Source organism: Scyliorhinus torazame, chromosome 8 (assembly GCF_047496885.1).
Source record: "Scyliorhinus torazame isolate Kashiwa2021f chromosome 8, sScyTor2.1, whole genome shotgun sequence".
NCBI classification, from domain to species: Eukaryota; Metazoa; Chordata; class Chondrichthyes; order Carcharhiniformes; family Scyliorhinidae; genus Scyliorhinus; species Scyliorhinus torazame.
The window spans coordinates 251,022,438-251,044,665 of NC_092714.1; the positions used below are offsets into that span (position 1 = coordinate 251,022,438).

A 22,228-nucleotide genomic window follows, 5' to 3' on the forward strand; every position below is an offset into this window, starting at 1 on the left:
ACATTTAGTTAACTCGCCCAAATTATATAACATGAACTAGTTGAGGTCCTAGCACAGATCCCTGTGGTACACCCCACTAGTCACTGCCTGCCAAATCGGAAAAAGGCCCATTTATTCCAACTTCTTGCTTCCTGTCTGCTAACCAGCTTTCTATCCACATCAAGACACTACCCACAATCCCATGCCCTTTAACTTTACATATTAATCTGCTCTGTGACCTGTCAAAAGCCTTCTGAAGTCTAAATAAACCACATCCACCGGTTCTCCCTGCTCAATTCTACTTTTACAGTTATGTTCACCGCTAGATTACTTTCATATTATATTTTCCCCTTCTTAATCAATTCCTTGGTCTGCCTTTTCTAAATTTTAAACTGTTCCCAATCCTCAGGTCTATTGCTTTTTCTTGCTAATTTGTGTGCCTATTTGAATCTAATACTACTTCTAATATCCCTTGTAAGCCACCATGATCTACAAATTGTGCATGACTGCAGTGTTTTTGCCCACTCTGCACCAGATTTTCAATCTACATGGGAAGGACCCTCAGTTCAAGGGACTGGAAATACATCCATATAGACTATTGGATCTCTGCCTATCAATACCAAAAGCAGTTATTGTCTAATTCTGGGGGACAGTTGCACCAATTGCGTGGAAGCCTTCCCATATAAATTGCCACAATTGTGGATGGAAAAGACACTAGTTATGGAAATATTGAGATGGGAACTCTTGGGAGTTGTAGAATAAGTCAATTCACAGGTCAGGCAACGTTGAAATTGTTTGCGATGGGAGGGAAAATGGCACTTGGCTTGCAACCCACAGTCCACAAACTTTACAGAGAATAAACCATACCTTGAGATTGGTTCTAAAGAAATGAACAAAAGCCTCACCAGGTACAATGAATTACCTTTTCCTTATGCAGTTAAAAAACTGGTCATATCCCACATGAATTGGTAACCAGGAGACCCATGCAACCCATACACTTATGGGCGTGCAGGTTGAGATGCCAACCAAGGACTCATGAACGATTTGAGAAAATTCCCTGAAGGAATCAGATGGACAAGTATCATAACTGCTACATTCGGACAGCTAAGGATTAGTTGCATCTTGGGAGTCCTAATGGCTCATTGCATTTAATTAATTGTAAATGAAGAAATTTGATTTGTGCAGTGATAAAGGACACCATCATGCAAGCCTCTTTACAAAGATGATGAACTTTTACAAGAAGCTAAAAGCAGGTAGAGCTGTAGCTAATACAAAGGCGACAACAACAAAAAGTGTATGCATGTTTTCATCGAAGGTACATACTACACAGGCATTCCATTAACTGCAATACGAGCTAACAATCTCCAATTTCATAGAATCTCTACAGTACAGGAGGCCATTTGACCCATCGAGTCTGCACTTATTCTTGGGAGTGCACTTATTCTTGGGAGTAAAGTAAATCAGTAATGGCTGTCACATGTTCAGTCAGGTAAGAGAGCAAAGACCTTAAAATAAGACACGTGGAAAAATATCTTTGCTCATCATTTATTAAATCATTGGGTTATTTGCCCAATGTTAAAGTGTACTTCACACAATATTTATTGCTACAAGAGTGCAGTTACCATGGCTTTATGACATTACATAATGTCAGTCTTCAAAATTTCAAAATGTGTGCAATAACAGGCTTTCTTGCAGAACAATGAATGCTCCGAAGGTAGTGATCTTCCAAAGCTCGCCAACTCTTTCCAGATCAACAAGTGCCAAAAGTTTTTTTTTTTTTAAAATGAAACAAAGTTTATACAACAAACATCTGCAAGTATCTGAACATATTCAAAACACAATAGCTTTGTACAGAGCACTGTTGCACATTTCCTTTTCAAAATGATTATCCTTACTTTGCACACTGCTGTGAACATCCAGATTATTAGTTTCATACCTGGCATTCCATGCAATTCTTGGTATTTATAGCATTAAAAAGCTTCGGAACTCAAATGTTTCACAGAAATTTTAAGTCAAGCACAATCATAGATTGGATGTATGCCAGAGAAAATAAACCAGTTCTGCACATGCTACAATCCAAGAATGTATGCCTCTTTAGGTGTATCGCATAATAAAACAGTAATCCAACAGTTGGATTCCCATCAGCAATATTATACCAACCTCCGTACCAATGCACGACAAAATGAGAACTTTTATTACAAGCTGCAAAACATGGAAGTCTATTGAGAATATTTACACCATCCAAAGTGGCATACATGTCTGATGGATTATAAATTGATGTATATTTACACTGATTTTATAGTGGCGCCATTTATTCAGATTCTAGGAGACCCACATCCTTGAGCAGTTTCAATATTTATTTTGCTAAATTCAGCTCCCTTACCCTGGTGACAGAATTGCACTCATTATTTGAAGTTACAAAAAGGAGCCAGATTTAGCACTATTTGCTGGGAGCCAGCGGACCCATACCCAGTCTCCAGGAGTCTGAGTTAAGCTACCAACATAAATGTAACGTCAGGGAAATACAGGTTAAAGGAGGCCATCCTTTTCACCCATACAAACATGGAGGTTAAATGAAAACCAATTCCAAAGTAAAGAAGATTGAAGAGAGCACTTGGAAAGCACTTGAAAATAAGTCACTCTTTACAATTGTTCAAATAACAAGGACGCAATAATAAAAACAAATTTTAAACCCAAAGTAATAGATGTAACTAAAAATATTTAAGTAACTCAATTCCAAGTGCATACAGGAGGCATGGATAATCTGCTCATGCAACTCACGTTTGTTACTGTTCATTGCACCCTCTAATGATTTTGCAGTACTTCAAACAAGTTGTTTAAATTTAAATGGATTAAAACAGACACACAAGTCTTACCCTTCAGTACCATATGGAGCTCTGAGAATCTGCATGGGTGAGAAACATTTCAGATACTTAAGGGAGAGGATGCTTTTTCACAGCAATAGAAAGGACTGGTGGCAATCCTGAGCATATGCAGCAACAGATGCAACATGGAAGCTTTGTTCTTCAAAATAATAAATTAAGCTCTCTTTGCACGATTTGTGCAAACTAGCCAGTTACAGACAAGCAATTACTTCCACACCTGTTAAAACACATAGCCAACCCAAAATAAACACATTCATCTCCTTTTTCATTGCGCAAGGACCTCAAAAATCAATACAAAACCTTAATTGACAAGATACTAGAAGCAGCATTTTACAACTAGCTTGCCAGTTGCTCCTTTGGGTGTATTTAAACAAAAATGAATACCCACTAGTTCACAAGAAACATCCGTAGTGCCAATTCTTTTAGTGTATATACACAGAACCCAAAAACTCAAATCTTCTCAGCATCGTCTAGGGTATCTGAAATGTAAAAAGTAAAATAAAATTAGATGCACGATCGGGGAACATTGTTGCAATGTTAAGTCAATTGCAGGTCCATAGAGCGAAACCTGGTCCATATTTTCAACTTCACGATATTACACAAAAATGAGAATGTTCACCAAAGGACTGGGTGCTGCACCTTAACATCTAATTTATTCATTTGACTGATTAAAAACCAAATGTCATGAAATGTGGTGCTCATCTCCCCACAACATCCTGTTCCCCATGCTTGGACTTGCAGTTGTCATTAAAGCCTAGATAGAAAAATATTTGTTGCTACTAAACAGAACCAAATATAATTAAATCACTCACCATCTCTTCAAAACAGTAAGAAGTCTTACAACACCAGATTAAAGTCCAACAGGTTTGTTTCGATGTCACTAGCTTTCGGAGCGCTGCTCCTTCCGCAGGTGAATGAAGAGGTATGTTCCAGAAACATATATATAGACAAATTCAAAGATGCCAAACAATGCTGGGAATGCGAGCATTAGCAGGTGATTAAATCTTTACAGATCCAGAGAGGTGTGAATTGTGTCAAGCCAGGACAGTTGGTAAGATTTCACAGGCCAGATGGTGGGGGATGAATGTAATGCGACATGAATTCCAGGTCCCGGTTGAGGCCGCACTCGTGTGCGGAACTTGGCTATAAGTTCCTGCTCGGCGATTCTGCGTTGTCGCGCGTCCTGAAGGCCGCCTTGGAGAACGCTTACCCGGAGATCAGAGGCTGAATGCCCTTGACTGCTGAAGTGTTCCCCGACTGGAAAGGAACATTCCTGCCTGGTGATTGTCATGCGATGTCCGTTCATTCGTTGTCGCAGCGTCTGCATGGTCTCGCCAATGTACCACGCTTCGGGACATCCTTTCCTGCAGCATAGGGTTATGGGGATAGGGTGGAGATGTGGGCTTGGGTAGGGTGCTCTTTCCAAGACCCGGTGTGCAGACTCGATGGTGCACTGCACATTTGTGTCCAAAATTGCCCCGAGTGTTGGGTGGGGTTACTGGGTTATGGGGATAGGGTGGGGTGTGGGCTTGGGTAGGGTGCTCTTTCCAAGAGCCGGTGCAGACTCGATGGCGCACTGTAAATTCTATGATACGATTCTATAATTTGTGAAGGGAGCCTGTACCATCCATTTTATCATCCAAGAGCAAGAATTGAGCTGGAGGCCATCTATTGGATATAGATATTCTCTAATATCTTGTGCTTGATGTCCAAATGTCCTACCTGTTTTGACCCTTTGCTTTACTTCCATTAATGTTTCTCTGTTTGCCATTTTGCCAAGATACAAACATTGTTTTGGGATCTACTTTTTGCCCCAAACCTGTTTTGAAGATGGTAGCCATGATATGGAGATGCCGGCGTTGGACTGGGGTGAGCACAGTAAGAAGTCTTACAACACCAGATTAAAGTCCAACAGGTTTGTTTCGACGTCACTAGCGTTCGGAGTGCTGCTCCTTCCTCAGGTGAATGAAGAGGTATGCTCCCCACCCAACACCAAGGGCAATTTTGGACACGAAGGGCAATTTCGCATTGCCAGTCCACCTAATCTGCACATCTTTGGACTGTGGAAGGAAACCAGAGCACCCGGGAGGAAACCCACGCACACACGGGGAGAACACACAGACTCCGCACAGTGACCCAAGCTGGGAATCGAACCTAGGACCCTGGAGCTGTGAAGCAATTGTGCTAACCACTATGCTACCTTACCGTGCACAGTAGGGCCAGTGCAATGTTCATAATTTAGGTGTAAAACAAAAATCAGTCAATGATAAGCAGCTCAACAGTAGCATGGCTTCTCCCCAACCACGTCAACTTATTTAAAAGGATTCTTTATAACTTCCAACAGTTCACATTTATTCTTACCTACATCAGCTCTCACTGATGATATTCCATATTATTACTTGTAACTTCAAATTATGGTTTTACTCTATGCATTCCTACATAGTTTCTACGCTCATTTTATAGCAAGACACGGTCATCCTTCAATCTGGACGAGGTCTGAACCCAGGTCTTGGGAGTGGAAGAATACAAAAAGCCCCTCAACATTTACATACCAGGATGGTGGACTAATGTTGCTAAAACATCTCGTCTCACTATTTGGAAAGTATCTTCACTCATTTGCATATGGTGTTGGAGGTGGTGGTTAAAGGACAAAACCATTTCGGTGGAGGGAACATTTTGCAGTCTGACAAGAGTCCAGAACACTGTATAGTGCCTAATAAGATGAGGTGCTGTTCCTCCAGTTTGCATTAGGCTTCAATGGAACGCTGCAGCAGGCCAAGAACAGACATGTGGACATGAGAGCAAGGTGGTAAATTGAAATGGCAAGTGACAGGAAAGTCAGGGTCATGCTTGCAGGCGGAGCAAAGGTGCTTTGCAAAATGGTCGCCCAGTCTGTGACTACATTAGGCCAAAAGGAGATACAAGTGAAATGCTGCTTTACCTAAACATGGTGTCTTCAACAGTGAAGAGGGGGGAGGAGATAAAAGGGCAGATGATACAACTGCGATTGCATAGAAAAGGTGCTGTGAGAAGGGGATGAAGGAGAGGGTGGGGAGGTTTGGTGGTGGTACCATGCACAGGATGATCCTTTGGATGGAGGAGCTGGTCGGGTGAGAGGGGAGGGCAAGGGGGGGACCCTATTATAATTCTGGGAATCAGGTGGTATGGGAAATGGGTTGGACTCAGTTGAATGCCTTGCCAACCATAGTGGGGGGTGGGGGGGAAAGAGAGAGAGCCATTCGGTTCAGGAAAAAAGGCAGACCTGTCAGAAGCATACATGAAATAACTTTTATTGCTTGCGTTGCAAATAGTTTTCATCAGCAGTTATTAAAAATAGGTCTCAGGCTTTGATTGGACTGATATTGTACACCAATTTCAGACCAAGTAGCTTCCTAAGGACTTATACCCAAAACAATGGAAGCACATCAAAAAAAAATCCACTGCTTTACCTCACTAAACCCTGCTACCACCACTATTTCTTGGCATTGAAGAGGTTCTTCTCCCTCCTCCACGGCCTCTTGCACCACGAAAGCCTCCACGAAAACCACGTCCACGAAGAAATTTAGCTGAGATCCCAAAAGTCTCTGTATTAAGTTTTCTTTCTTCAGCCCATGTACGCCTATAACAAGTTGGTAGACAAAAGGTAAAGCAGTAGATGAAGTTGTAGAAGCTATAATATTTAAATGCTGTTCTGAAAAACAAACTATGAGGTAACAAATTAACTGTTTAAAGAATAAGCAACTCATTCAAACAAGGCTGGTACTGGAGTAAAATTCTGCAAGTAACACATTTAAAGCCACAAACAGTCTCCTCCATAGTTTAATGAGCAAGATTCTTCAATCTGTGTTTATTTAATTGATCTTAGACAAGGCAACAGAGAAATCTAGAATCCCACTCCACATAATTGGGCTAAAAAGTACCAAAAACCAAAGCTCTTGCAGACAAGTTGAGATCAGTTGATGGCTTAACATCAAGGTTGAAGCTTTATTTTAAATTTAATAGTGAGCAGTTTTTGTATATATTTTATATTCAGAGGGCAACCATGGTAGATTATGGGGGGGATTTCTGAACATCTCCAAACATGGCATGGCAAATTTCATTATTTGAATGCTAATTTATTTATGAAATTCATAATTTAAAGTCACAGCAGATTAAGTATATGCAGCTATGCAGTCTCTATTCCACTAAAATGGTACGCCCAGAATATTTGATCAGATGTATTCATTTCTAGATTCCAATAACCAATCTCTAATCCTAAACGATAGGTCAAGTAAATGAAGGATTTTATGGACATTCCAACTATTCCTTCAATCCCCTGAAGGTCAAAAGAACTGTACTTTTAAATGAAGCCAGCTTACTTCTGAATGATTTTGATTCCTTAACACGTGACTTATTCATCTATAGAAATACTATATTGGATGAATTCCATGACCAGTTTCTATAGACAGCCAATGCTGCACCTCTCTTCAGTGACGAGCAGCCTCATGTCAAACATCCTCTTTCTTCTCTTCACACCTCACCCCTTCCATCCAGCACTACACCTCATGCCAAACTAAAACTGTTCCATCCTAGGCCACTTAAAAGCAAGTTACAACTTTCAATCCTGCACGTCATCTTCTAACATTAGTCCGACCACATCCGTAAGGATGGTTCAGACAGAGGTAATGTGATGACGGACCTTTGTTTTTAGTTTACTTAATTAATTGAATCAACTACTAAAAAGGGAGAAAAACATGAAAAGATACTTGACTGCAAGCGTAGGAGTTGGTCAATTCTGGATAACAAAACTATGTCTCCCATCATTTAATGAAACAATACAAAGTCCATAACACCACAAACTTTGAAAGTTAGCTGTAAAAGTTAAACAGTCACCATTTTTAAAAGTACACGGTTGTCTGGCCAACTCTGGTTAGAAGCACTGGGATGATAATGGACTGATCGGGTGTATAAGAGAACGGCACCCAAGGCAGCATCATAAACACAATTTATTTCATAAAATATACAATGGGCTGCACAACCTTTACCTTGTCTTTGGCTCAGTGGAAATATTATCAAAGAATGATTTTGTTTTGTCATAGTAACAGTTGGGTCCAAGAGGCGGCTCTTCTTTATTTCCTTCAGTACTTGGTGTCTCAACATTTGAACCTCCTTTTTCTTCTTGGTCACCAAGATCTCCTTTATGGACTTTGTCATCTGAAAGTTAAAGTACTTCATTAGATGCTGTGAAGAAGAAATCTGAATGGTACCGTTGAACTATAAAGTTGCCATAGTCCCAGATGACCATAGGCTGCTTTCTCCGAGGGGAAAGAGCTGACTGGTGGTGATTTAAACCTACCTGCTACAGTAGTGAACTCGCCAACATTGAGGGCATTTAAAAGTTTATTGGATAAACATATGGATGATAATGGCATAGTGTAGGTCAGATGGCTTTTGTTTCGGTGCAACATCGTGGGCCGAAGGGCCTGTACTGCGCTGTATCGTTCTATGTTCTAACCCAAGGATCACCACACCAGAGGCGAGGGGCAAGTTCGAGGGGGCGGGGCCTTCATGAATAACCTTGGAACTATATGCAGCATTTGAAGACCAGGCAACGTATCCCAGTTTATTTGTTTGCCGGTTTGTTTAAACATAATGGGTTTGAAAGGTTGTAAAAGCTTTGGAGCTGTTGGCTCCATGGTAAGAACTCTGTTGACTGATGATTCCTAAAATCAGCGAGGTGCTTTGAAATGAATGGAAACGTGGATTTAAACTTCCATGATACATGGCATGCACCTAGGCGACTCAGACAATATTGTAGGTTTTAATCAGTGAAAATTTGTCAGTGTGCAACACAACTGGCGAATTCTGCTGTGACTTACTGCAAATCAGTACGATTCGCACAGAAGCAGTTGGGAGAGAGCATATCCTGGGTGAGAGACAGCCGGAGTGGATGTGTATTTGGGAATTTGGAGCACAATGGAAATTCGGTGCAGAAGGGAAAAAGGTGCCTTTTACTAACTTTTTAATATTCAGAGAGTGGCCTTGCCCTGTTGCAGGAGCAGAGGTATCAAGGGAGAGCTAATTGGTAAGTAGTGGGTAAGCTATATTAAGGAAAGATAAGAGTTCTAGCTTTACAAAGAACAAAGAAATGTACAGCACAGGAACAGGCCCTTCGGCCCTCCAAGCCCGTGCCGACCATGCTGCCCGACTAAACTACAATCTTCTACACTTCCTGGGTCCGTATCCCTCTATTCCCATCCTATTCATGCATGTTTAAAAAAAAACTTTTAACGGAAGAGTCTTTCAACTAAAAGAATGACTGGGGAGCTCAGTCCCGTGTTTTGCATGGCCTGCAGTATGTGGGAATCCCTAGGCGCTCCTTGTAGTCTGATGACAACATTTTCAGAACGTGCCATGGGTGACCAGATTGAGAGCCAGGTTTTGAAGCTTGAACATTGGCTGGAGGCACAGTGAACATGGGTGCATCCGCAAGGCTGAGGCTCATGGATAGCACATTTTTAAACATGGTCAACCCACAGTTTAAGGGAGTGCAGTTAGAGGGGGAATGGGTGACCATCGTCAGAGAAGGGCGGCAAGCAGGTAGTCAGGAAAGCCACAGAGTGTTGGAAATGGAGGGGGGGGGGGGGGGGAAAGAGAGGAGGAGGGAAGAGCAATAGTGGTAGGAGATTAAAGATGAGGAATGCAGACAGGGATTTCTGCGGCCACAGACATGACTCCAGGATGGTGTGTTGCATCCCTGGTGTCAGGGTCAAGGGTGTCACTGAATGGCTACAGGGCATTCTGAAGGGGGAGGATGAACAGTCAGAGTCCGTAGTTCATATTAGTACCAACGACATAGGTAGAAAGAGGGGTGGGATCTTGCAGCAGGAATTTAGGGAGCTAGGTACCAGTTTGAAAAGCAGGACCTCAAGGTTGTAATCATTGGATTACTACCAGTGCCAAGAGAATAGGAATAGGAAAAAAAGAGCAGATGAATGAGTGGCTGAAGAGATGTTGCCAGAGAGAGGGCTTTACTTTCCTAGATCACTGGATCTATTATCTAAGGAAGGTGGGACCTGTGCAAGTAAGACAGGTTATACCTGAACCAGAATGGGACCAACACCCTTGCAAGGAGGTTTGCTTTGCTGTTGGGAAAACTTAACTAATTTGGCAGGGGGATGGGTCACAGTATGGTGGTCCAGTGGAGGGTGATGCACAGCTAAAGATAGAAAAACCAAGTCAGTCTGAAAGAGAATATGGTAGGGCTGGATGGCATTTATTTTAATGCAAAGAGTCTTACAGGTAAGGCTGATGAACTGGAGGTATTGAAGGCTGATGAACTGAGGGTATTGATTAACAGACAGGAGTATGATATTATTGCTGTCACAGACAGGACTGAGCTCAATATTCTGGGGTTGAATCCTCAGCTGAGGTGGTGGTGTTGGGGGGAGAAATATTGATCAAGGAGTCAATTACTGCAGTGTGGAGGGATGGTACCTTAGCAGGCTCCTCAATTGAGGTCACATGGGTGGAACTTAAAAACAATAGCAATCACATCGCTGTGTACTATAGGCCCCCCAAACAGTCAGGGAGAGATAAAAGAGCAGATATGCAGACAAATCTCAGAAGCGTACAAATAATAGTATGAGATTTCAACTTCCCCAATATTAATTGGGGCAGGCAGAGTGTGAAAGGCGAAGATGGGGAGAAATTCTCATGCATCATGGAGAACATTTTGAGCTAGCATGTAGAAAGTCCTGCAAGAGAAGGGGTAGTAGTTGACCCAATTAGCACAAGAACCCCTACAGTGCAGGAGACTATTCTGCCCAGCGAGTCATCAGCTCTCCGAAAGAGTGCCCTACCTCAGCCCATTCTCCCGCCCTATCCCCGTAACCCCACCCAACATCTTTGAACACCAAGGGGCAATTCAGCATTGCCAATCCACCCAACCTGCACATCTTTGGGTATGGGAGGAAACCCACACAGACACTTGGAGAATGTGCAAACTCCACACAGTCACCCGAGGCCAGAATCAAACTGGGTCTCTAGCGCTGAGACAGCAATACTAACCATTGTGCAACCGTGCCACCCTATTTTCTAGGGAATTAAGCTGGGCAAGTGGCATCAGTGGGGAGCATTTTAGATGATAGCGACCATAACCCATTAAGATTTACGATAGTTATGGAAAAGGACTGGAAATGAGGTTTTTGGTAGGGGGGGGGGGGGGTGCAAGGGCAAGACAAGGCCGATTTTAATAGGAGAAGACAGTATCTGGCCAAAGTGGAGAGAAGCTACTTATACAAAGATCCACCTCAGAGCAGTGAAGTCATTCAAAAAGAAACTAGAGTACAAAGCCAAATTTTCCCGTAAAGGTAAAGGGTGGGACTAACAGGTCCAGAGAACCCTGGATGTCAAGGGGCATGTGACATTGGATAAGAAAAAAGGGGAAGCAGATTCAGGGCGCTCAAAACAATGGACGCCCAGAGGAGTATAGAAAGTGCAGGCTGGTACTTTGAAATTAGGTTACTGAAGAGGGCGCATGGAAAGATACTTGGGGGGGGGGGGGGGGGGGGGGGGGAAGAGAAATAAAGGACCCCCCCCCCCCCCCCCCAAGGTGTTTTTAAAGGCAAGAGGGTATCCAGGGGAAAGAGTAGGGCCCATTAGAGACCAAAGTGGCAAACTGTGTGTGGAGCCAAAAGATGTTGACGAGGTATAGTATTTTGTATCTTTGTTCACTATGGAGAAGGACAGTGTAAGTACAGAAAGGAGGGCTGTGATGCAATTGAACAGATTAGCATTGAGGGGGAGGAGATTTTAGCAGAATTAAAAGTGGATAAATCCCCAGGCCCAGATGAGATGTATCCTGTGAGGCGAGAGAGGAGATTGCATGGGCTCTGGCATTACCTCTGTGGCTATAGGAGGGGGGCCGGAGGGCTGAAGGATATGCTGCATATTGAGAGGTAGGGAAAACCATGAAATTATAGGCCAGTGAGTCTAGCATCAGCTGAGGGATAGAATTAATCTCCGCTTGGAGAGGATTAATCAAGAATAGTCAGCATTGCTTTGTGAGGGGGGAGGTCAGATCTAACAAATTTGATTGAATTTTGTGAGGTGGCTAGGTGTGTAGATGAGAGCAGTGTAGTTGATGTAGCCAAAATGGACTTCAGTAAGCCTTTTGACAAGGTCCCACATAGGCGACTGATTAAGAAGCTAAGAGTCCATGGGATCCAGGGAAATTTGGAAATTGGATCCAAAATTGGCCAAGTAGCAGGAGGCAGAGGGTAATGGTCGAAGGGTGTTTTTGTGTCTGGAAACCTGTGTCACATGGATTGGTGCTGGGTTCCTTGCTGTTCGAGTCTGCATTAATGATCTGGATGTGAATGTGGGGGGTACGATCAGTGGCAAATGGAGTTTAACCCTGAAAGTGTGAGATGATGCATTTTGGGAGGACTAACAAGGGAATGGAATATACAATGAATGGTAGGATGCTAGGAAGTACAGAGGAGCCTTTGGAATGCATGTCCAAAGATCTTTGAAGGCAGCAGGTCAGGTAGATAAGGAACATGGGATACCTGTCTTTATTAGCAGAGGCATAGAATATAAAGAGCAGAGACGTTTTGGTGGGGCTGTCTAAAATACTCGGTAGGCCACAGCTGGAGTATGCAGTTCTAGTCACCGGAATGTGATTGAACCAGAAATGGTGCAGAGGCGATTCACTAAGTGGGGTGGGGGGGCTCATCAAGGTGTAAAAAACTGAGGGATATAGATAGGAAGAAACTTTTTCCCTCAGTAGAGGGGCCAATAACAAAGGGGGGGGGGAAGAGATTTAAATTCAGCAGTAGATTTAGAGGGGATAGTTGAAGCAGGAATCCTGAACATTTTAAGAAGCATTCAGATGAGCACTTGAAACACTATAGCAAACAAGGCTACGGACCGAGTGCTGGAAAATAGAATTAAAATAGAGATACTTGATGGACGACACAGATGCGCTGAAAAAGTGTCTGACTCGGATTAGGACTGGTGTATTGCACTGGTTTGAGCATTGCAAAATTATTAAGACTCTTTTCCGACATCAAGTGTTGGATGAGCAGAAATTTCCTCCAGTTAAATATTGGGAAGATGGAAACCATTGTTTTTGATCCCTGTTGAAAACTTTATTCCCAAGCACCCAACTTTGTCCCTCTCCCTGGCACAAATCTGAGACCGTCTGTTCACGGCCTCGGTGAAACATTTGACCCAGAGTAGAATGTGCAGCAACATATTTGCTCCATCATAGGGAACACCTCTTGCCATCTCCAAAACAGATCTACTCACTTGCTGTTGAAACCTACATTAATGTCTTTGTTACCTCTAGACTTCACAATTCCAACATACACTTTGGCTACTTTCCCACCTTCTACCCTCCGTAAACTTTGACTGCGTCGTAACTTGTACCAGGACCCTTTGACCTACCACCTGCGCATTCGCTGACCTACATTCTTGACAGGGTGTCGAAGTCTTGACTTTACAATTCTCATTTGGAAATCCTTTCATGACCTTGTCTCTCTTCCATCTCCAATTTCCTCCACCCCACAACACTTCGTTATCGGTGCTCATCTAATTCTGGCCTCTTGATTTTAATCGATCACCCATTGGTGACCTCGTCTTCAGTTGCCTTGAACACAAGCTCTGCCATTCCCTCTCTACAACTCAGCCTCTCCATCTTGCATTCCTCTTTTAAGGCATTTCTCAGCCACCGCCCCCGCCCACCCAAGCTTTTGCTCACCTGGCTTAATATCACCTTAAGTAGCTTAGTGTCATATTTTGTCTTCCAATGCTCCTGCCTTATTATGCTGTATAAATGTTCAAAAAATGTCCAGCACTACCTTCAAAGGCAACTAAGGACAGCAATACCAATATCCCAAGAATGGCTTTTTAAAAAATAGGTTTTTGCATGCTTTACAGTAGCCTCAGTTAAAGTAATAGTAAGAAGTTACCTTTTATTTTGAGTTTATTTTGGAACTCCTTTTCAAACTCCTCCTTGTTAAATTGAGCATTTGCACTTTCAAAATCAAAGTCTCCTTCAAATTTCATAGTTGCTTCTTTATTATTTCCAGAAAAGTTTTGCCCTCTTCCACGGTTCCTGACTCTTCTGTTGCCTAAAATTAAGTTACATTTCCTTGCATTAGAAATAACGGGAAATTTCAAATAGTTGAGGAAAGCAGAGCACAGACATTCCACAAAACAGGAAATGTTCAATAACTCTTAAATGACTTAGAATCATGGGAAGTTAAAAATTGATCTCAGTTAGTCAAGGCTCAAAGTTCTTGGGAATTATGAGGGAAGACTGGTGAAGATATCCAACAACATTAAATCATGCCAAGCAATGTTATCAGTTAATTACTTCAGATTCCACTGCACCTTTTTGGAATTTTACAAGTTTTGCAGAACACAAGGAGAAGAAACCAATAACTGCCAAACCAAGGAAATTTCACCAATATATTATGTATTTTATATTGGCAGGTAACAAGACTCCAATGTCAAGATGATTGTTAACAGGTTTGCCTCCCTAGTATTTTGTGCAAGCTCTTAGATCTTCAGTATTAAAGTTGGCATCAGAATCTCAAAACTTTACTAGTTGAGAAATTCGAGCTCCAGTTCAGTTTTGACTGCCCATTTACCATGCCCTGGTCAAAAGTGGCATTGTGATCTCGTCTTGCCACATAAATGAAATAAATTAGTTTAATATATTGCTTCACAGCTCCAGGGTCCCAGGTTCGATTCTGGCTTGGGTCACTGTCTGTGCGGAGTCTGCACATCCTCCCAGTGTGTGCGTGGGTTTCCTCCGGGTGCTCCGGTTTCCTCCCACAGTCCAAAGATGTGCAGGTTAGGTGGATTGGCCATGATAAATTGCCCTTAGTGTCCAAAATTGGCCTTAGTGTTGGGTGGGGTTACTGGGTTATGGGGATAGGGTGCAGGTGTTGACCTTGGGTAGGGTGCTCTTTCCAAGAGCCGGTGCAGACTCGATGGACCGAATGGCCTCCTTCTGCACTGTAAATTCTATGATAATCTATGATATTTTGAAATACACTGAAGATCTTGAAATACTAAAGTGCAATTCAAATATTGGACTGCTATTACCTTGCTGTGTTACTGTTTCAACATAATTAACCTCCTTATACAATGTATTTTAGCCAGAACACAAGTGGGCCAACTATGCACTTCTATCTTCTGAATCATCAGACCAATATCCCAAATCAACAGACCAATATCCCAACAGATATGTACAAGGCTCAATTATGAAACCTGCCTTTTTTTTGCTGCAGAATGTCCAAACCACTAGTGGTTCCCATTCAGTGTATTGATAAAAGTCTAATAGAAGCTATGAACTATCTTTTCCAAAATTGCAACAGATTAAATATCAAGATCTAAAAATGCTGGATCTGTGTATGCAGCAGGAAAGGTGCAGAGATCAAGACTTGCATTCATATACATCACCCTCTCGCAAGACAACTTGCTACACTAATTATACAAGGGTAACAAGATTTATCAGCAAACATGACAATCATTATAATATATAATAATCACTTGTCACAAGTAGGCTTCAATGAAGTTACTGTGAAAAGCCCCTAGTCACCACATTGCGGCGCCCTTTAGGGGAGGCCGGTACGGGAATTGAACCCGCGCTGCTGGCCTTGTTCTGCATTACAAGCCAGCTGTTTAGCCCACTGTGCTAAACCAACCCTTGCACAATGTCTCTCAAACCACGAGATACCTGGTCCAATCTGGTTTCAGTGGTGTTGGTTGATGAGGAATGTTGGCCAGCCAGCTACATCCTTCAGAGAGGAAGGGAGGAGAGAAAAATGAAGCAGGAGGAGAGAAGACTTAAAAGGGAAAATAAACGAGAAAATGTTGAGGAGAAATAAGTCTAGTCTATTTTGAAATTAGATACACACTTGTTAAGTGGTCAGGCTATTTGACTTGTAATAATGTGGAAAGTCTCACACTTGTATTTGAATATGCTACTACACTGCAGTGTCACAAGCACTATTTCTCTCTTCAGCTGCACCAATTATTAAAAAGGGCAGCAAGGTGGTTAGCACTGCTGCTGTGACCCAGATTCAATTCCGGCCTTGGGTCCCTGTGTGGAGTTTGTACTTCTCCCAGTGTCTGCATGGGTTTGCTCCGGGCACTCCGGCTTCCTCACACAGTCCAAAGGTGTGCGGATTAGGTGAATTGACCATGATAATTGTCTCTTCGGGTCCAGGGTTGAGCAGATTAGGTTATAGGGTTAGAGAGGTAGGGCAGGATGGACGTGGAAGCAGAAATAGATTACAAGTGCTCGTTCAAAGGGTCAGTGCAGCCTCGATGGGCCAAATGGCCTCCTTCGGCACTGTAGGGATTCTACAATTTCAGAGCTGTCCTGGTCCTCCATTTTACAAAGTAGCAACTTCAATAACTCAGATGCCAGATAACTCAGATGCCAGCTTCTCAACTGATCTCTTCATATTCGACTCCATTTTTCCTTCCATTCGCATCCTCTTGCTATGGATTTCCTAACTCCGGCCACGCCTCAGCGAGCTCTGTGACATCATCCCTAGCCACCAACTCCAGACCTCAAAATAGACATGGCATTTTTTACCTCCATACATTGACCAGGACGTTTCCTCTAAAAAAAACACCACCTGTTATTTTGTCGTATTACCCTCAATCCTCTCATTGATAACTCTCGACGATTTCTCCACTCCCAACATCAATCAACCATGAAGCTGACAGAAAAGGTTTGAGAAACTCCACTTTATGGATTCTGGATGCAAATTCCACCTCTTCTCAACCATAACCCCACTTTAAATATAAAATCAAGGCGCAGGCAGTTACGGATTTCATCTGTACAGGTGACTGAAATTTGCATGTACTTCCTTTAAGCTAGCATACTGTGTCATTGCACATCATACAATCAGCGCCGCTACTTTTAAAGAAACAAAAATATGCTCGATAAAGGATATGGAAAGTCTAGAAACCTGTAGACGAACAGAAATATATACCTGATCGCCTCCTTTGCGGCTGAGGTTTTTTATTCTCGTCATTCACTTGAGCTTGACTTTGCTGTGCAGTTGGCTGTACAACTGAAGGAAGATAGGAATTGTATAATTCATTGTCCATTAATTCTTCAACTGGATGAAACATTGTGTAGCATAATACTAGTGCCTGGCCTCTAGATCTATCAACCCACCAGTGGCAAAATAATTGATTGTTAGGAAAAAGTGAACCTCATTAAAAGTAAAACTTTCCTGTTATATTACAAATGCAAATAATTCTTCATACATTAAAATTCAGAGTGCTTCACATGGTCAATGGTACAGATGGCAAGAACCTTTACCTTTTCTTTGCTCCTGTCCAACAGATTGCGGATTTATACCAGTAGGGATTTTGTCCTGTTTTAGGTTCTTCTGATTAAGACCCTCTGTAGGACTCGTCTGCACACCCTGCTCCACCATCGGACTTTGTCTTGGTGGCAAAAATGGAAAGCCTGTAGCTGCTAAACAGACAAAAATTACTTCAGCAACTGGAAACAGAAAACGAGCATAGCTTGCATGCACTGGAGAAGTTTGCTTCATTTAATAGCATAACATGGACAAAAATAAAAAATGACAATTATTACACAGCAATAAAATAAACCAAAAAGTCATAACTGGTTAGTTATTGAAAAAAATGATTAATACACTAAAATGTTTGAATGCCAATGAGTATGAATGCCAATTTCTGTATCAGCTTTTCTGTATGCGCGGATCAGCTGGCGCAGGTATTCGCAGACATCTTCAACCTCTCTTTACAACAATCTGAGGTCCCTATCTGCTTCAAGAAGACGATCATCATCCCTGTACCAAAAAAATGTCAAGCAGCGTGCCTTAATGACTATTGTCCAGTGGCTCTGACATCCATCATCATGAAGTGCTTCGAAAGGTTAGTCATGGCACAAATCAACTCTAGCCTCCCAGATTGCCTTGATCCACTACAGTTCGCCTACTGCTGCAACAGGTCCGCAGCAGACGCCATCTCCATGGCCCTGCACTCTACCCTGGAACACCTAGATAACAAAGACACCTATGTCAGACTCCTATTTATTGACTACAGCTCAGCCTTCAACACCATCATTCCTACGAAACTCATCTCCAAACTCAGTGGCCTTGGCCTCGGCTCCTCCCTCTGCAACTGGATCCTGAACTTTCTAACCCACAGGCCACAATCAGTAAAGCTAGGCAACAACACCTCCTCCACAATCATCCTCAACACCAGTGCCCCACAAGGCTGTGTCCTCAGCCCCCTACTATACTCCTTACACACCTATGACTGTGTGGCCAAATTCCCCTCCAACTCGATTTTCAAATTTGCTGATGAAACCACCGTAGTGGGTCGGATTTCAAACAATGACGAGGCAGAGTACAGGAATGAGATGGAGAATCTGGTGAACTGGTGCGACGACAGTAATCTCTCCCTCAATGTCAACACGAAGGAGATTGTCATCGACTTCAGGAAGCGTAGTGGAGAACATACCCCTGTCTACATCATTGGGAACGAAGTCGAGAACTTCGGAGCTTCAAGTTTTTAGGTGTACAGATCACCAACAGCCTGTCCTGGTCCCCCCATGCCGACACTATAGTTAAGAAAGCCCACCAACAATTCTACTTTCTCAGAAGACTAAGGAAATTTGGCACGTCAGCTACGACCCTCACCAACTTCTACAGATGCACCATAGAAAGCATTCTTTCTGGTTGTATCACAGCTTGGTATGGAGCCTGCTCTGCCCAAGACCTCAGGAAACTACTAAAGGTTGTGAATGTAGCCTAGTCCATCACACAAACCAGCCTCCCATCCATTGACTATCTATAATTCCCACTGCCTCAGAAAGGCAGCCAGCATAATTAAGGACCCCATGCACCCCGGACATACTATCTTCCACCTTCTTACGTCAGGAAAAAGATACCAAAGTTTGAGGTCACGCGCCAACCAACTCAAGAACAGCTTCTTCCCTACTGCCATCAGACTTTTGAATGGACCCAAGTTGATCTTTTCGCTCCACCTTGCTATAACTGTAATTCTGCAGTCTCTCCTTCCTTCCCCATGTATGGTATGCATTGTTTGTACAGCATGCAAAAAACAATACTTTTCACTGTATACCAACACGTGACAATAATAAATCAAATGCTACAGTAGAGTCTGTACAAGAAACAAAATCAAATGTAAATTTATCTTCCAGTACATAAAGTGGATTTAAGTCAGAAAACATCCTCCCTGGTTGGAATGAACAGAAGGCTAAATTTGTTGCAATATGCATAGTTATGAACTGATGCTGCAAATTTTACTCAATCTACATTTTTTTGGTTCGTGATGGAAACACCCCTTTGTATTTGATCATGAAGTGAGCTAATTGTAGTTATCAAGACTGGCTCGTATGGAGCCAAAGGATTTACACAAACAACTTCCTCCATATTCACTTGTCCATTACCGAGAACTGCTGAGGTGCCCGATTCAACATGTTCAGTACAGTCATTTTGAGCCATGTCTTTGCACCCTAGTTGGTTCAAAGTATTAACCACAATAATGCAGCATCTCCACTTACTGTTGTCTTAAACCCTTATCTCTTGCCTCCTCTACCCTCACCCAAGGGAGAGGAACTTATTGACTTCTTTATCACTCACAATTTGAGACCATCTTTCATTTCGTTCCTTTCCCCTGCCCTAATATGTTTATCTCATCTTGGCTATAAGACCCTCCTGCTGCTCCCACCCAACTTGCGGACCATCCAACTTCCCTTCTTGGCCTCCATGCCAGTCTGCATTCTCAAAAAAACCCTGACTATTCCCTCCTAACAAAATATTGTCTCATTTCCAAATTCTCTTCCCTCCAACATCCTTGAATGTGTTGTCGCTTCCCAAATCTGTCCATCTTACCCGTAGCTAAATGTCGAACTCCTGCAATCAGGTATTTGCCCCAGCCCTTAAAGTCATAAGTGACACCCTATGTGACTGATCACTGAACTATCCCCTTTCATCTTGACCAGTCTTCACAATTAACCACACAATCCTCCTCCAATATCCAACATGGTGGGACTTCCTCACCTAATTTCCATTTTTATTTATCCAGTTATAGCCATGGGTTCCCCCCAACACACACGTTATTTGAAACACGTGCACATCATTTCAAATTATCAAGAGTATTTTTGAGTAATGGTTGATTCAATTTATGCTTACAAAATTTGTTGCATTTCAAACTAATTTGCGCATGCAGTCTTTTCTTTAAATTTTGCAACATACAACAGAAGTCTGAATACTCAAAACTTTGGGTTCCATCGGCAAGTTTTATAATTTATAGGAATGGGAATTACAAAACCAATATCTCAAGTAATCGCTAGATTTGCATTAGCTGTGGTAATGTAACTGGCGTGCCCAATATTAAAAGGGGAGGCGGTGGCGTAGTGATCTTGTCACTGCACTGGTGATCCAGCAACCAATTGTAATATTCTACGTACCAGAGTTCGATTTGTGAAAAGAGAATCCAATAAATACCTGGAATTAAAGTCTAACGATGATGATCAAACCATTGTCAAACTCAGATGGTTCAATAATGTCCTTGAGAGAAGGAACTCTGCAGTCCTCATCTGGTCTAGTCATGTGACTAAGTCATGTTTGACTCTTAATGCCCTCTGAAATGGCCGAGCAAATTGTATCAAAATGGCAAACCCAGTCCTGTCGGCCCTGCAAAGTCCTCCTCACTAACATCTGGGGGCTTGTACCAAAATTAGGAGAGCAATCTCGCAGACTAGTCAGTCTGACAAAGTCATACCTTACAGATGATGTGCTGGAAACCATTATCACAATCCCAGTGGCATACAGTAGGGAAGGAATTGAACTGGAGTCCTCAACATCAACTCTAACACCATGAAGTCTCATTGTTTCAGGTCAAACATGGGCAAGGGAAACCATGGATTGATCAGTGCTCCATGTTGAATTTGGAGGAAGCGTTGAATTTGGAGGAAGCTCAAAGGGTGGCAAAGGTACAGAATGTACTCTGGGTAGAGGACTCAATATCCATCACTAAGAGTAGCACCACGACTGACTGAGCCCTAAAGGACATAGCTGCTAGTCTGGGTTTGTGACAGGTGGTGAGGGAACCAATAAGAGGGAAAGACACACTCAGCATTGAAGATGTCCTCCATCAATGATGCCAAATGGGAGAGATTCAGAATTGATCTAGCAACTCGACTGGGTTTCTCCATGAGGCACTATGGGCTATCAGCAGCAGCAGAATTGTACTGAGCCACAAATCGCTATCCCCCACTCTACGATTTATCACTAAGACAGGGGATCAACCCTGGTTCCATTAAGAGTGCAGGAAGTCATAGAAACGGGACTGTCTTGATCATCTGGAGCGCAGGCTGGATGCCCAGGATCGGACAATTCAGAAGCTGGAGAAAGCGCTGGCAAACCAGGAGCACCAAACGGTGGTTGAGCTGGAGGTGGTGATGCTGAAGGATCAGCAAAAAAAGGCTGCTGGAGAAGGTAGAAGACCTGGAGAATAGAGCTCGCCGGCAGAACTTAAGAATTGTCAGTCTCCTGGAGGGGGCTGATGCTGGCGCATTTGTGGCGAGTATGTTTCAGAAGCTTCTCAGGGAGGGGGCTTTTCCCCGACCATTGGAGGTGGACAGGGCGTACAGAGCACTGGCGAGGAAGCCGCGGCCGGGGGACCCCAAGGGCGATGGTGGTCTGGTTCCACAGGTTCCTGGACAAGGAGCGCGTTCTCCAGTGGGCCAAGCGTACATGGAGCTTCAAATGGGACAACAGCATTTTGCGTGTTACCAGGATCTGAGCGTGGAGGTGACCAGAAGGAGGGCAGGCTTTAACCAAGTTCAGGCGATCCTGTTCAAGAAGCGGGAGAAATTTGGACTGTTAAACCCGGCGCATCTTTGGGTTACGCATGAGGACCAGCACCATTATTTTGAGTCGCCCGAAGACGCGATGGACTTTGCCAAGAGGAAAGAGCTGGTGCTGAACTGAGAACTTGTTAAAGTAAAAGTTATTTGGTTTCTGCGTGTTTTCGGTGTTTTGGTGGGGCTTTTTACTTTGTATTACACTATTGAGGGGTTGTCTCATGTTAATTGGGCGATTGTTTGGGGTCGGTTTGATGAGGGAAGTGGTTTTGATGGGGGGGGGGGGGAAACAATAGGTGGGAGACTTCTTGGCGCCGGAGTCAAGGGCCACCAGGCTATCTGGGCGAGCTAGTCTACGGAAGCAAAAAGTGTGTGTGTGTGTGGGGGGGGGGGGGGGGGGGGGGGGAGGGGTGCATATGATTAATCTATGGCAGGGGTTAGGTTACAAAGTTCAATTCCCGTACCAGCCTCCCAAACA

At 43.1% G+C, this 22,228-nt stretch overlaps 1 protein-coding gene across 3 annotated transcripts in view; it reads right to left on the minus strand.

The window, feature by feature from the left end:
• Window positions 1-1,510: 1,510 nt before the first annotated feature.
• lsm14b (LSM family member 14B) overlaps window positions 1,511-22,228 on the minus strand; it is an 87,121-nt gene continuing 66,403 nt past the window's right edge. For all 3 annotated transcript variants that reach the window (XM_072515105.1, XM_072515106.1, XM_072515104.1), the window contains 6 exons: window positions 17,203-17,361; window positions 16,868-16,948; window positions 13,820-13,981; window positions 7,889-8,057; window positions 6,314-6,483; window positions 1,511-3,343 (listed from right to left, as the gene is read on the minus strand). In XM_072515105.1, coding sequence (XP_072371206.1) covers window positions 6,318-6,483; window positions 7,889-8,057; window positions 13,820-13,981; window positions 16,868-16,948; window positions 17,203-17,361 — 737 coding nt within the window. In that variant the 3' untranslated portion in view covers window positions 1,511-3,343; window positions 6,314-6,317. The remainder of the gene's footprint in view (window positions 3,344-6,313; window positions 6,484-7,888; window positions 8,058-13,819; window positions 13,982-16,867; window positions 16,949-17,202; window positions 17,362-22,228) is intronic.